Source organism: Lissotriton vulgaris, unplaced genomic scaffold, assembly GCF_964263255.1.
Source record: "Lissotriton vulgaris unplaced genomic scaffold, aLisVul1.2 SCAFFOLD_972, whole genome shotgun sequence".
In the NCBI taxonomy this organism is placed as follows: domain Eukaryota; kingdom Metazoa; phylum Chordata; class Amphibia; order Caudata; family Salamandridae; genus Lissotriton; species Lissotriton vulgaris.
The window spans coordinates 436,168-452,892 of record NW_028254165.1 but is presented as its reverse complement, the minus strand read 5'-3'; the positions used below and the strand labels follow the sequence as shown (position 1 = coordinate 452,892).

The 16,725-nt window shown below is 47.0% G+C and overlaps 1 protein-coding gene across 1 annotated transcript in view; it reads right to left on the bottom strand.

Annotated features, from left to right (window-relative positions):
- Positions 1-16,725, bottom strand: part of AP2B1 (adaptor related protein complex 2 subunit beta 1) — a gene marked incomplete at its 3' end in the record, with an annotated part of 476,528 nt that overhangs the window by 369,545 nt on the left and 90,258 nt on the right. The window contains exon 3 of the mRNA XM_086951572.1: positions 3,515-3,620. Within this exon, the coding sequence (XP_086807698.1) occupies positions 3,515-3,620 (106 nt within the window). The remainder of the gene's footprint in view (positions 1-3,514; positions 3,621-16,725) is intronic.

Genomic DNA, 16,725 nt, shown 5'->3' with positions numbered 1-16,725 from the left:
ATCCAAAAGTGGATTCTTAAAGAGGAGTACCTAAAAGGAAAGGGTACAGAGTCTATGTCACTCAGGGGTGACCAAGGGTCTTGGAAGACTAATGCACTCCGATGTAGGGTGCTTCAGGATGGATGATGAGGACCTTGACTCCGCAGCTGTGCAGACCTGGCGACGCGGAGGAAGACCAGGACCCATATACGAGCTGTCACACAAAGGATGGGGTTGGTGTACGGTGGGAGCACGAACAAGCCTTGGCAAAGGCAAGCCACGCAGAAATTCAAGAAGGAGCAACGTCTGGACCAGCAAGGTCGAGGGGACTCACTGAAGGCAGGGGAGTCAGGGCAGGCCCGAGCAAACAGGGTAGCCCAAAAGAAACAAGTGTGACCCCTCAAGTGGACCCACAGGCCAGAGGCACTGGAGTCGCAAGAGGATCTCAAGCAGCTCACCAAAGGATGCAGGCCACAATGCACACAATGCTGTGTGGCTGAAGATTCTGCTCACAGGAGATACTCGAGGTTGGGGCTACTTGGAACCCGAAGATGTTTTTGCAAACAAGCATTTGCAACTGCAAGTTGAACGCGGTACCCAGGGGTTCAGTTATTGCAACCCCGATGAGAGATGCTGGCCTCAAATTTGGTAAGAGGGAAGAGCAGGCGTGGGGAGCTGTGAAAAATCACCACCTATGTTGCAGAGCCCACGGAGTCGAGTCCGGAGGAGCACAGGATCTGCAGACCAGTCTACTTAGTTGAGGTGCTTGCGAATGCAGGTGAGTGACTCCTTCACTCCAAGGGAGATTACCTCAGTTGTCTTTGATGCTTCACAGGCCTTGAAGGTTCCTTTATGATGCACAGGCACAGACGAAGCAGCAGACTGGAAGGGAGATGAAGTGAGGCCCAAACGAAGTTCAGAGTGCCCAGTCGCTAGAAGTGCAGTAGTTTCTGATCTGAATCTTATCCCACAACAAATCTTGGGGCCTACACCCAGGTAAGCCCTACGGAAAGTGTTAGGAAGATTCAGGAGACCCTCCCAGGGGAGGGTCTGGACAGGGAGGAGGTTACTTCCTTGTCCTTTGTCCGTTTTCACATCAGAGCGGGAGCCAACAGCTCCAGGAACTGCCTTGAACTGGACTATGCACAGAGACACCAAATGTGCCCCTTATGCAGACTTTTAGGCGCTGGCAAGCGCACCCACCCGGTCCCAAAAATCATGTCTGGGAGGTGGTCACACCTCCCTGTGACAGCATGCCTATTGTTCCTACAGAAATGTGTCTCTGGTCGGCAGCAATCATTTTGTGCTGTCCAGGGCTAGAAGGTTGGCATCGAGAACATTGAGAGCCTAACAAAGGGCTCTTCCAGTGCCCAAAATGTACGTGTGGGAGGTATGATTCCAACATGTTTGATACCAAACATGATAGAATTCGTTGCAGCCGGTTTCGAGATGGTCATCTCGTAATTACACGGTGCCCCACTATATAGTATATGGATGCTTCACTGACAACCCGGGAGAATGGTCTTCATAGGCTGCAGGGGTGTCCTGCTCATACAGTGGCACTCTCTCACTTAGAACCAAGCACCCTGCCTTCAAGGCCTACTATAGGGGTGACTTATATGTTTTAAATGCAGTGACCCAAAATATAGTAAACCTATATCTTTAATAGGTGGTGCACGCACCAACTTACACAGGCTGCAATGGCAGGCATGTAGTTCCATTTTGAATGGTCTCTCATGGGTGGCATCATTCATGTTGGAGCCTATGGGAGACCTCTAGGGTACATATGCCTTGGGTACATGGGTACTATACACTAGGGGCTGACAAGGGTACCCCAGTATCCAATCTGGGATGTACCCAAGTACTGAACACAACAATTTAGGGAGAAAGCAGCAGATAGACTGGGGTCCTGATTAGCAGGATCCCTTTCTCCACCACTCTGCAAACAAGCCTCCTTGACACACTACTTCTTGGCTCTTGAGGGTCCTTGGGGCAAACTAGCCCTCCTGTTACATCCAGTAAGACCCACCCACACAGCTGGTTTGCTGAGAGATCGTCAGAAGCCACGTCCCTTTCTCCAGCACTCTGCAAACACACCTCCTGGCACACTGCTGCTTGGGGAATGAAGTCCACTTTAGTCCTGAGGCCCTGAAGGGGCAAGAGGACCTCATTCCCCCACCAGCAGTGCGCAGAGGCATGTTTACAGAGTAGGTGGGGGTCCCGGGGGTAGCGGGAGAGCCGAGAGGCTCCCCACATATATTAATGTTACTGCCCCACGGTGGTGGGGGTCCCGGGGCTTTGATAGGCCCTAGGAGCTGGGCCCCATGTACCCTCTCCTATATTTATTATATGCCCCGGGGACCTGGCCCACCCAGATGTTATCTAAAAGCAACCTTGGAAAAAAATACGCAAATATTGCGATTTTGTAGCATTTCAAAATGAAATGGTTTTATGCCGTGGCAGAGTCCAAGGGGGACCCATACACCATGGCTTGGGGGTCAGGGTATTTTCGCTTTTTTGGTGGGGGTGGACTCTGTGAAGCAGAGTCCCAAGATGGCTGTGCCAGCACTTCCTGGTTAAAGTGTTAGCAGCAATCACAGCGGTGCATTTTCCTGCTCAAGCTAGTCTTTTTTTTGCGAAGGCTTCACGTCCAGACATAGCACTATAATTTTCAACTTACATTTCTGAAAAATGGCTGAACCAATTTACACTGAACAACAAAAACCACAATCTGCATAACAACATCTACCTTTCTGCCAAATTAGGTGTAATTTCAACTAGCAGTTCAGGCTGTAGGTTCGACAACGTGTTCCTATGGGATTTAACATTACAAACACACCCTTATGTTGCGCCCCTGTTTCTCGGTCCTCACTGCACGGATCACCCCCAAACTTTCCATGACAAACAAAAGCCACTGTAAGACTTTTTTGGGAACATTTCATGACGATTGGTCAAACAACGCCAGAGTTATAGGTAAGTCAAAAAATGCTTTTCCTATGGAAACTAGGTTCTAACTAGAACTACCGACTGCCAGTAGGTAATATACATACACATATATAGACACACACTTTTACTGTATTGCTAATACATATTTTACAAACATGCAATGCTACTTCTTCAATTATTTGGCAAACAACGTCCTCTCAAAAAAAGATGATACATTATTACGGGCAGATGTCACAAGCTATTACCTACAGCACACTTATCTAAACATAGTAAATACATCCAGAACACGGACAACAAAAAACATGTGTCCGCAATTACATTTTTTCCTCCCTTTGCTCAAGCTGAACAGCACCAGTAAAAAGTATTAGCAAAGTCAATAGGTATGCATTAGCAGCCAAAAGGCGAGACCTATTAGCTTTTCCTAGGCTTGTTATTACAATACAACTATGAGCTCCATTGTTTCTAGGACCCCTGCTGCATTGTTATTTGCTACCCAACCAGACTTCCCGCTGGAGTAGGAAGGTTATTGGTCCTTCCTAGATTGTTTCCAGGCCTCTGCTTTTCATGCCATTCCAAATTGCTCAGTTACCTGACATCCTTCCCCACAGTCATGGCAGCAATGACCTTCTTCACAGCTTCCTTTCTTTTCTCCTTCTTTTCATTGTTCAGCTCAGCTTTCAGCTCAAAGATCTCTCCTGCAACAAGAAGTGTAAGTGTGAGACTGACCATAGTCAGTAGAACAATGGATTAAGGTCGCTCAGACTTAGTATAAGTAACATGGTGATTTTAGCAGGCCATTGGCATCTGCGACCCCTGACACAGGTATGGGGTGGAAATTGAGTGGGCATTGCCTCTCCCAAGACTTGATGCTGCACCAAAATGTACAGCACCATGCAAGACGCTCTTACCCGCACCAGAAAGAGAAAGTCTGGCAGTTCAAACTGTTCTAGAAGACTGCAATGAGCCAAAGGAACAGTGAGGCAACAGTAAGTCTCACGACATGCAGCAAAAGCTTCCAGCTTAAGCCAGAGGCACAAAAGCCCTAAATGAGGCAAAGTACAAAAAGACACTGCCTGCTCCTGAAGCCTATCAAGCATAAAAGCAGGGCACAAAAAATGGGAGAAGGGGACTAACCAAGTTAGGCAGTAAGCAAGTGACCTCATTGCACGCATCATCACAGGGCAGAATAATAGGATATGGGTGGCATCACAAGATGTGACATCATAGAAAGTGGCATCACAACCCATGAGCTCACATAAAGTGACCTCACAATAAGTAACATTAGATCTTAACACCTCACACATATGGTTAGCAGGTCGATTACAAGTACATTTGAGTGCATTCGAGATTTAACATTAGAATTTGAGTTGGGATTGTGCCAAAAATTTGACAACCAAGATGCTAAATCAGGGCCTCCACTTACCCTTTTATTTTATAAAACTCTGCCTCAAAGAAATTGACACCATGGAAAAATGTGGCAGCAAATCTGTTCTGCTTAATTGCTTGCGAAGTCAGTATTTTAAAATATCTTATAGGGCTAAGGGACCTGTTGCAGAGATCTTTGTATGCCTAGTTAATCTCCGGGAACAATAATAATGGTAAGATAAACACTGGAGGTTAACGCATTTGCTGGAGAGATCTGGGTTTTGTCTCGTCCCATTTTTTATTTAATTAAAGTGGCATAGAGGTTAAAGGGGTCTCCTGCAAAGCCCATGATCTAGCATGCAGATGACATGTTTTTATTTTATGCAGTCAGGTAACTGGGTTACTGTATCTAACAAAGAGGTCCTTTTGTTACTTGCAGTTCAAAAATTGTAATTCTAATATAGCACTGTGAGGTATGAAGGATATGTGACTCATACAACTTGTAACCCTCACTGTATTATAAAACGCATCCTGTGCATTGATTTAAACACGTATAAGATGTATTGTCAAAATAAAGCGTGTGCATGTGATGAAAAATTCTATGACAATCTACACTGGGATGCGCAGTGCTATATAAGAAATAAAACAAAATGGTGAACTTTATAAATAAATTGTTTGCGTAAATACCAGCACAGACCAACATATGCCATTCTTACAGTGCATGCATATCTCATATACAGGGACCGAACAGTCAAAACCATGTCTCTCTTAAGTACTTGAGAAGTAATAAGCTGTGTAGCTTGGTTTCCACTCCATTGCATTTTGCATCTAGGTGCGAGGCTCCAGACCGCTCCCAGTCAGGATACTCGAACAAATGGAGTCCCGATGGCCCCTTAAGTTTGGCCCTTGTTTTGGCCCAGCTCGAATGTAAAATAGCAAAGCCCTCCCTCCCCACCTGCACGTTGCTGCTTGGAAAGGAAAGCAGACACCGTGCAGGAGCTGCTGAATGCGTCCCTAGGTAGGAAAATTACGCCGGGACACGTTCTGCATATTCCAGTGGGGCCCAACTTCTTGGCAGGATGAACAGTGTCCACCCTGTGAAAATAGGGGGTGGATGATGTCTACCCACGTTTACTCCTGTCTTGTGCCTCTGATTTACAGTAAAACAAGGCCACACTCACAACAAACGCTACAAAGCTGACAGAAGATAGTGGTAGAAGCGTGTCTGCACTAGGGTGCTAGCGAAAGAAGGCGAGCAAGAGCGAGAGATCTTCAATGCAGGTCTCTGATAACCGCTCTGAGTAGTCTCGGTGGATAGGGAGTAGTAAACAGACTCTCAGGGGGGGCCAAAACTAGGACAAAGCCAATCCCACATTTTTCACAGTTTAAATAATACATATAAACTTGGGTCCCCCTTTATATAGCTTTACCTACAGCAAAAATATATATATATCGCCAAACTGTGAGTGTTTCAGATGGGGAATTTAAGAGCAAAAGCATTGCTACTTTACATGTATCCATTATGAGACATGTTGCATCGAAACCTTAGAATTTTGAGGCACACTGGAGTTTGACTCAGGCAGCAATTCCTGCTGTTGTGTGTATAGCCAGCTATTGCATGCATTCGGTTTTAAAACTGCTCTTCATAGTTTGATGGTGCTTAAAATAAGATTAAAAAACGCAATACAGCCTTGACGTGTAGAGGATATTTTTTATGTGCCCATTTTTATATGGAGAGGTTTTTATTAGATCCATAGTTGTTTTTTTACTTTCACTAGTTAAGTTGTAAGTTAATATAGCAGAGTGGATGTGTTTATTCAACTGATGAGTTTGAGACTTGTGAATTTTAATGAATTACCCGAAATGCATTAAATAGAGAGAGATGTATTTTTCACTTTAATCTGTGAGGGAACATGGTTTTGTCAGTAGTGTCTCTGTAGAAGACAAGTTAGTGGGATTGATCTGGGGCATTCGTACAGGAGAAAATTACTGAATAATGCATTTTTCAAAATTATATCCACTGGAAACATCTCACGGATCTTTTTCTCCAAGCTTATGGAAATTTATTTCCTTTCCACCGATATAAACTAAGCCCGTCTTACTGCCACGCCTCTCACCTGTTGCCTGCAAGACTCTGGGGTTAGAGGAGCCCAGGACTACCTGTCCCATTCCCCCTGCGCCCGCCGCCGCCAGCGTCTTCCTGCCAGTGCCCGGGGGCGCTTAAAGAGGAGAGCGGGCTCCCGCAGCGCAGGAAGCCCATCTACTGCCACGCCCGTCACCTGTTGCCTGCAAGACTCTGGGGTTAGAGGAGCCCAGGACTACCTGTCCCATTCCCCCTGCGCCCGTCGCCGCCCCCGTCTTCCTGCCAGTGCCCGGGGGCGCTTAAAGAGGAGAGCAGGCTCCCGCAGCGTAGGAAGCCCGTCTACTGCCGCATCGGTCACCTGTAAGACTCTGGGGTTAGAGGAGCCCAGGACTACCTGTCCCATTCCCCCTGCGCCCGTCGCCGCCCCAGTCTTCCTGCCAGTGCCCGGGGGCGCTTAAATAGGAGAGCGGGCTCCCGCAACGCAAGAAGCCCGTCTTACTGCCGCGTCTGTCACCTGTTGCCTAGTTCAAGTTCAAGTTCAGAAATTTGTATAGCGCACTACTCACCCAGAGGGTCTCAAGGCGCTTAGGGGAGGGTGTGCATTATTTATCGAATAGCCAGGTTTTAAGTTACTTTCTGAAGGAAATGTGATTTTGTGTAAGTCGGAGGTGAGTGGGTAGAGAATTCCAGGTTTTGGCCGCCAAGTAGTAGAAGGATCTTCCTCCCATGGTGGATCTGTGGATGCGCGGAACTGCGGCGAGGGCTTGATTGGTGGATCTAAGTTGGCGGGTGGGTGAGTAGAAGGATAGTCGTGTGTTGAGGCATTCGGGTCCTAGTTTGTAGAGGGCCTTGTGTGCGTGGGTAAGGAGACGGAACGTTAATTTCTTGTTGACGGGGAGCCAGTGGAGGTCTTTCAGGTGACCGGTAATGTGAGCTTGGCGGGGGATGTCCAGTATGAGTCTGGCTGAAGCGTTTTGGATGCGTTGGAGTTTTTTCTGTAGTTTGGCTGTGATTCCGGCGTAGAGGGTGTTTCCATAGTCCAATCGGCTAGTGACCAGTGCGTGGGTGACAGTCTTTCTTGTTTCGGTGGGGATCCAACGGAAGATTTTTTTGAGCATACGAAGTACGTTGAAGCAAGAAGATGAGACGGCGTTGATTTGTCTGGTCATCGAGAGGGAGGAGTCTAGCAGGACTCTGGGGGTAGAAAAGCCTGTGCCCGTCAGCGACATGAAGAAGCGGGCGGGGCCAGGTCTCTTGGCCCCTAGACTTTGGATATCTACCGGTTTACTTCTTTGGCCTGCTCCTGTATTAGTAAGCATGTTTTTCATATACAATCATTTTAAGTGCCATCCCGGCAAATTGGTTTGAAACCACGGGGGGTGGGTATGGGGAGTATGGCACTCTTGGGCTTTCAGCGAAAGATCGCAGTCCACGGTGACCCCAAGCGTCTTTGCCGACAGTGAAGGGGTCGGAGCTTGACCTAAGTCTGACGGTCAGTAGTGGGGACCCCAGTGTTTGACGCTGTCTCCAGTGAGGACTAACTCAGTTTTACCAGGGTTTAATTTCAGTTGGTTTTGGTCCATCCAGGCTTTGATGGCCACCTTGCTTTACCTGGAAGGCTCACCAAGCCACTAGAACGCAGCCATATCCACCTACAGAAAAATATTTGCCATCCCAAAAAACAGTTGATGCACTCCTAATTAGTCTTGAGTTTAACCTGGTGAGTATGGACATGGAGTGCAAAAAAAAGATATAATCAAATGTCACCACCTTGTGACTAAGGCAAACCCAGAAATCCTACGAGGAGAACTAAACACAATAGTTCTGGATGAAAAAAAGCAAGTGGGCGAAGTACCTTGGCGCGACCAGAAAAACATTAAATACAGATGCAGAAAATTCGACCGACCCCACAATTACCACAGCACAACTAAAGAAAAAGTGCACATTGGCCTCAAGAGAGCAAGATATAAAACAAGTCATGAATATTAGAGAAGTGGCGGGAAAACAGTGTTTACAATGCAGGTAGAACTACTCAGTGCCATTACATCGCAGGCACTACAACAAACGCATCATTACCACGGGTTCCATTACAACGCAAGTTGTTGCTTTAGGGAGTGCACTGTTGGATTTTAAATCCAACACCTTCCCTACTGTTGCACAGACTGGAGTAGGAATAGTAAAATATACTATTCCAAAATCCAGCACTTCCCTACTGTGAGTCGTTGTAAAGGCTTGCGTTATAATAGAACGTGTGGCAACGGCACGCAAGTTGAACTGCCCGCGTTGTAAAGGCATGTGTTGTAAAAGCATGCATGAATAGGTCTTGCATCCAGAGCAGTGGGGCTCTTTGCATCACACAAAGCCACACATTCTCAACCATACTTGAAATTAGCCATTGGAAAATAAACTTTTAAGAACATTCTAACACTTAGTCTCCTAAAAACGCCCATATGAGAAAATAGGGCACACTGGAAGAGCTTAAAGCAGACACATGGGCAATGTAGGCTGTGCCAATCCCCCTAAAAAATGGCTACCCACATTGCATGATGCTGCGCAGGCCTGCTACAACAGTAGCAAAAGTACCTAAGGCCAATCTTTTTGCAACATGGGTCAAGAACATGCAAAGAGGCACTAAAGCTAATCTACACCACAGTAATACCAAAAGAATTAGCTCAGATGGGGAAATTATTTATGGAAGCCGTCCGGTTCCTACATGAAGACTGCCCAATGCCTGGGACAGCCACTGCAAATTCTTTCAAAAATGTAGAAAAGGGGCAGCAGCTGAGTCCATGGGCACACTATGGTATGAGTGAACTTGAGCACGAACCACTACTTATCCTGCCTACAACATAATACTCAAGAGACAGTTTGTGGCATAGTCTACACTGAATCATTGACGGACACTCATGTCTTTTATATTTTTAGATACTAGTACTTTACAATATTGCATTTTAACCAAAGCCCTAGGGTTTTAAAAGAAAGTTTTAAATATAGCACATTGCTAAACACTGCTTATTTGCACAAGTCTCATTTTTACTTCTTTATGTTTGTACAATTCTGCGTTTCCTGTACTCTGACCTTCAATTGACTTGATTGTCTAAATATGTATTTACTTCACATTGAAATAAAATGAGCAAAAGGTAAAATCAGAGACAACTGTCTCAGCTGTAACACGTTAGGCATTGCCATACGTCCACATTGGTTGGAAGGACTAATTAAATCTATTTGAGAGACCACACAGAAAAAGAAACTGAATATTAGTTCGTGACTGAAACCTGCTATAGAAAACAATACTGGAGTTGGTGAACGCAGCAAGTGCTAGTTAGCACCTGCCAGGGATTTCTAACGCTCGCTAATAGAGGGCACCCACAGATAAAACGTTTTCTGTGTTAACTGGTGACATTTCAACTACAATTTTTCATGAAAAAAGTACAAAAAGATGTCGAGGCTTGCGTGCAACTGCTGCCATTATACCGAGAAATAAAATAGCTTCCGTAACAAGGCCTCTGACTCAAAACGTGCACGTGCGAGGCGTGCACTTCGCTAATATCGCGTGCTTCCAGTGTTTCTACTGTTAAAATGTTATTTCCAAGTAGTAATGTGAGCATTCGATGGGTTAAGTGGCAAGACAGACGTTGAAACCTCTACTTCCCATTCGAGAGTTGCAATAGGAGTTATGTAGGAGCGAAAAACTCATTGAAACATTCAAAATGATGCATTGTAATGCGGTCTGTGCCGCACCATTCCACTGTGGAGCAGTACCTTATCGCAGGCAATTTGTTCGGGCTCGCATCAAAGAGGGTCGCGATGACCCCTGGCATCACCTGATAGTGAGGGAGCCCAGGCAACAAAACGTCACAACCATCCTACGCACCCACGTTTCTGCGTCGTCAACCCAGTCACACCGTCCCATTCTAAACGCCCCCCTCCGGCCGCGCCCCTGACGTCAGGACGAAAGTTGAAGCTTTTGGACCTGACGCCAGGGCTCAAGTCGGGGTACCACGCGGGTGGACGGCGTCCCCCCACTTAGTCTACCGCCTCACTGTTCTTTCCTGGATGAAGAGCTGGATGACTGAGGCTCCGGGACAACCCGTGAGGTGGCTTAAATAAGCATTATTAATCTACTCATTTCATGAATCTGAAAAAATATGATACGCCAAGTCAGACAGCCAGGACCTGAGCGCGGAGGGGCGACAGAAGGTCAAAGTATAGGACTCCCTGTAATGAGAGGGGACTACCTTTCGTGACGTCACTGCCTGTCTTGACATCACTTCCGGTGACACCACCTAACTTGGAGCGTCCCCACACTTCTTTTTTTAGGACTTGTGCCCTGCCTGACGCCAACTAGGAGTCGAATACCTTTGTGTCATGACCAGAGCCAACTCAGAGGCACACCTTGAGGGCACGCGCTGGGCTTTCCCATACACGTCTAGGGGGAACATGTAACAACCTGTTGCGTGCAGATAGAGCAGCGCCGCGGTGGTGGAAGGCTGCACAGCAGCGCCAGTGCTGCACGTACACAAATCTCCCCAAAAGGGCAGCGCAGCGGTCAACTACTTACTTACCAAAGATACAAGAAAATAATGTCTTTGCAACTTTTTCACCACAAAACTCCAACTGTCCGGTGACTAAGTAGTTCAGCTGCGCAGTTAGCCAAGCACAGTCCCACCGGGGATTTATTAGGGCGAATGCCCAAGAGCTCGAAATGCGGATCAAATTAAGCAGAGGAAGAGGGGACCTCGAAGGAAACTAGTTTCTTTCAGAGCCATGCTGCAATGCGGCTGCCTTTATGATGCCTCTAGTCCCTTTTAGACTGACTTCAATTAATATACCGAGACTCGTGCTGTGTCGTGGCTGATGGCATTTTCGCCAATACCATCGTAATGTGCAACTTGAAAAGGAACAATAGGATGGACATGGGTCAACACTGGCAACAGCCACGGAGTAACCGCGGCCTCTTACCGAGAGATAGAGCTTTAACTCTGTATGGAACGCGCAAAATGACGAATTTAGACTACTTTGAGCAGCACGAAGACAACCACAGCATTGCAGCAGAGGATGAACGATGCACTGAAAACGCCAAACACAAACTTGCGGCCTTGCAGAGAGGTGCACTTTCTCCCATGCAGGCATGCATCACATCACAAATGCAGACATTGCACGTTACACTGCAGCGTGACTGGACAATCGTGAGACCATTGCACCGAAACCATCCTGGGCTCTCCGCCACGTCCAACTAACATGTCACTTATCAGGTCAACCCCCATTTTTTTCTGCAGCTGCAGAAGCGCAAATCTCCTACCACGATCAAGTTCTTGCTGTTTTTTTATAGCAAAACAAACTAAGCCACTTTGGCTCATTGCCAACAAAGCTGGTAGTAACAACAAAACAAGATTTTTAGGTGCAAGAAAAAAGCAGTAGAGACAACTGTAAGTAAAGGAGCACAGCGTATACCAGCTCCCTGCACCCTCAGACGGCAGATCCGGGGCGAGGGGGTGCAGCGAGGGGTCCCAGACTACATCCTAAGAGGGTAAAGGGGGCGGGGGCCTGCGGCTACGGGGGGCTGCGGGATCCGCAGTGCTGGCTGCGCTGCCCTGGCTGCCGCTGTGCCGTGTGTTTGCAGCTCCCCGGCCAATAGGAAGCGAGCAACTTTAAATGGACTGCTCCCAGCCTCCAGGACCCAGGGAACGTCGCAAATTTCTGTTTTGCAGATGGGGGCGTGTACAGCGGACGATGAAAAACACAGTCCCGCAGTGGGGTTGAGATAGATGCGAGTGGGCGTAGGAAAACCGTGACTTTCAGATAGCAGTTTGTAAAAGGTTCACGGGAAAAGCTGAAGTTGCTGTTGTAATCGAGTAGGTCGACAAACGTGAAACGCTCCCTGGCCGCACGGCACGCTCTGCTGCTGGGGAAAAGGGGGAGGGTGGCTCTGCGGTGACACCGGGATAGGAGGTCGGATATCTTGGTCCGGCGCGTGGCCTGTATCGAAGAAACCAGAAGATACATAAAAAATGCCGGATGGAAGCTTTAAAAGTTTTTCAGCTTCGAGGGCGTGTTCTGCTGTTCAAAAGAGGCGTAGATAAAAAGTGGAAAGAACAGCAAGGAACACGCCCCCGAATCTGAAAAAGACGGAGCCTATTTGGAGGGACGGCTCTCTCCTCCAATGGCTGGCCTCCGTTTAGGGAGCCAGCCAATAGAGGAGGCGGGAGAAATAGCCATCTAAGCAACATAAGATCTCGGTACTTCCGGTTCTGCCTTCGGCAGACCGGATATTACCTCGACCTAAAAAGTAAAACATACGGAGCCCACAAGGTGCACCCGGACCAGGTCAAAGAGACAGGTTCTTTGCCCAGAAGCTCCGGCATCACCCTTACAAGGACCAGCTACTTGTCACTAACTTGTTATCACCAACTCAGGTAGTAGCTATTCCTCAGCAAATGACTGTGGCGTTAATATCTCTGATAGAAGAGACGATTTCTAGAAATGTTCTACCAATCTTAGCTAGATTAGGTAAATTGGAGTATACTGCAACACTTATGCATACTACGGTTAGGGATTTCATTCCTGGGCCAGGGGCAAAATTGAATTCACTGGATGGAGGTTCTGCTCAAAAGGGGACTCTAAACCAAAAAGAGGGGTTGTTAGCCAGACACAACACTCAACCACCCTGTCCTGTGGATAATGCAGTCCCTAGAAAACCAGCCAACGCAGTAGAACAGAAGCACCTAGGGTCTGCTAGCACTAGTCAAGTGGAAAATATATGCATACTATCAAGTCAAATTAGGCCTGGTCCATCAGCTACAGTTATTACTGGGAACAATGTATGAACAAACCAATTAACATCCCCATTACTGTCCCACAAAAATGGCCCAATTAATTGTGACGATAAAGTGACCCTACATCTCTCACCAATGTGCTGTCCCTATGTAGCCATTCTCACCAATGTTCCCACACTGCAGGAAAATCAAGTTGAATCACAGTCTCAACTAAAGGATAAAACCTGCTATTGGCTTCAAAAGAATACACATTTTCTTAACTCAGACTACCAAGATATTTTATTTGTGAGACGAGACAGGTGGGTGGGCCCGTTACGCAAGTCATTCCCTGGAGACTGCATTGTAATAAAATGCAGATCCCCAATATTGCTAGTCAGCTGCTGGGATGTGGGGGGTCTCACTTAAAAAAACAGAGACTGGGCAAAGCAATCACTGTTTTGCCTCTTGGCTTCTTTTATAGGCGCTTTGAAAATAGTGAGAGGAACACCCTGGCCAATGATACGGCCAATGTAACGACTCCCATATACCAGGAGACCCCCCCCTCTGGAAACTAGAAACAGGTATCATCCCCCGAGTACTCTAGATTTTCAAGATTGACTATCTAGAGCACCCTCATTCCCTGCATAAGATATATCTGCTATGCAGTCCGTTGCCATATCCTTGTCATGCACCAGCAGAGATCCTGGTTTAAGTGAACCTGCAACAAATAGTATTCATCTCCATTCCCAACAAGTGCACGGGGGTCATCAAAACCATTGGGCTCACACAGTAATCCTTAGTCAATGCCTAGGATTTGAAAATCTTATCCTGGAATGTAGCCTGTATAAAGACCAAGATAACCGACCCTGATTGGTGTAAGTTAATGGATGGGTATCATTTTTGTCTTTTGCAGGAAACCTGGACAGTTGGACGTGTCCATAGGGTAGGCTTTACCACATATAATATTGAAGCTAAACAGTCGGCAGCTAGTCGTCCAGCAGGTGGCCTTATAATCTGGGTCAAAATCTCGCTGGCATGTAAAATCAAAGTTTTAAATCTTGATTCAGATGAAATACTTGGGGTAGAACCATCACTGGGCAAGGAAAATGTCCAAGTTAGACTTTTCAACATCTATAACCGGATGATTAGCCCCCATAGAGTTTCAGGGACAATAACAACTCTGACTAATTATCTCAATTCTGCCCCGAGGAGTCATCGACTGATAATCGCCGGAGACTTTAATACAACTTTTGAACCAGTTGGTTAGAGACAGGATCTTATTTCAGATGAGGACATGGCAAGGGGGATTGCTAAACTTCAGATACCACCTATCAAGAAATGCACTGAAGTGGGACAACAAGTCTTGTCACTCACTATTGCATATGGGGTCAGAGCCTGTAATGGCCGGACATACTCTGATAAAGGGGTGTGTCATACATTTAAGCCGGGGCCTCTAAGACTCAGATCGACTATATTCTAGTCGACCTCGATCTTTGGTCTAGTGTTAAAGACATGTCTATTTTAATCCGGGAAGACAGCGATCACAACGGCCTGTCTCTCAGGTTGACTGGTCTAGCCTCATTGTATGGTCTCCTCAGGTGTGAGAGCATTACGGTCATTACTACAAACAACAATAGAAGAGTTAAGTGGCCCCGTATTTTAGCTGACCCAACTGCATTCCCCAAAATATACACAGAGGTGGAGCAGACCCTACCAGACCTGAGTACCCCTACCATAGGGTCAGAAGTCGTTATGACCACTTTTTTTAAATTGATCTCAAATATAAGACCTCTTTTTTATAAACATTGGACTAGACCAAAGCAGAAAACAATATAATATTAACTGTTTTTATTTTGATATACTGTTTTTAGGTCGAGCCTAGACGCAAGCAATGCAAAGCATTGCTTAGTCTGTTCGACAACTATTGTCACCCGTTTCTGGGAATGTGGACACGAGATGGGCACGAGCGCAGATTTCACCTCATGGGCGCGCACCGCGCCGTGCCCATCTCCTGCCTCAGATTCCCGTGCGCAAACACACACACAGCCACACTCACACATGCGCACATACACAGCCACGCGCATACACAGGCACACACACACAGCATACACACACGCACCCCCCCTTAAACAGACACGCGCGCACACAGACAGACACGCGCACACAGACACAATCAAGCACACACAGACACACACGCGTACACCCCGACCCCCACCCACTCACCGGGCTCTTTCCGCGTGTCCCTCGGCAGCCAGCATTCAGCGTGCAGGGTTCCAGGACGTTCTCCCGGCAGTTCCTTCCCATTTCTTTGTAGGCCCCGCCCAGGTCCTAACGAAGGCTGCCTGACTTCCGCTATGCATAGCGGGTAGCATTAGCACCTCTTGTTGTCTAAGAAGTTGACTCTGGTCTTGTATTCAGTACCAAGCGACAGTCTCCCAAAATGAGCCCCATACTAATTAAACTGTGCTTCACGAAAGAGGTGGGAGGAGTAAGCGATGTGGGGGCGCCTCTAAAGGAGATAATCGCTTCTTAAGCTGTTAAGTGGCGGCATTCACTTTGACTGAGGAGTTGCAAATCGCCATCTCCTGAATTGCGCTTTGCACAGCTGGCGTTGGAGCGGTATTTGCAGAGGAAGGCGCGGACTGAAGAGAGAAGGTGAGCAGTTCAGCTTGTTTTCTTATTTTGTTCTCCTGTATGAGAGGTGTTTGTGAGAAAATTCCCCCTGTTTATTGGCACATTGGAATCACAGAATGAAACCACACCCATCACTAAGGGGGGCCCTTTGTGTACGGGGCCGTTGTGATGGTTGGCGCCTAGTTACTGTTGCTGTTGAAGCGCGAGATTGAACAGGTGTGGCAAATCTCTCTTAATTGTCCAATTAGAAGCAGCGTCCCTTATGCAACACTTGCACCAACACTTAAGCACCCTGACTCGAAATCACGTTTGTCCCTCTTTCATGTTTGCAGTTTGTTTTTATTTTATCGTCTTCGTTTTATCGTGTATAGGTTTTCACCTCAGTGAAAGTGTGAAGGTGTTCAGGCAAGCTTGTGCAAGAGGCAGACAGATTTGAAAACATGGCCTGCATTTAAAAGAGATTTTAAATTAGAAATCTCCAGAGTGCCAGAACGGGCTGCAGCCATCCTACGAGACCCGGCAGCCTGTGGAGGCGTGCCATCTGCTCCCACCTTCTTGCTGCAACACTGAGTAACTCGGCTTTGTTAATTGCTGAATTTGTTTCACATATGCTACGTATCGCGTGGAGCCTTTCGGAACACGCGTGGCTGTCTTCTTAATTATGACGCCCTTTTCAATACATATTTTACATCTTTTGTACTGCGTGCTTTTTATTTGATTAACGGCAGAAAACATTCGCCCAGATTTACTAAGGAGCGTGCAAGCTGAGAATATCCAAAGATAAGCATATTCAATGGAGAAATCGTACAATGTGCAATCCCCCTCAAATTTACAAATGACTCCGGCACGTTTTGTGGGGGCCCTGAGGTGACTGGAGAAGGCCTACTTGCACAGGCAATCCTGATTGCGACCCCACACATCATTGTGCCACCGGTACGTCACTTTTTAAAAGTGACGCACCGG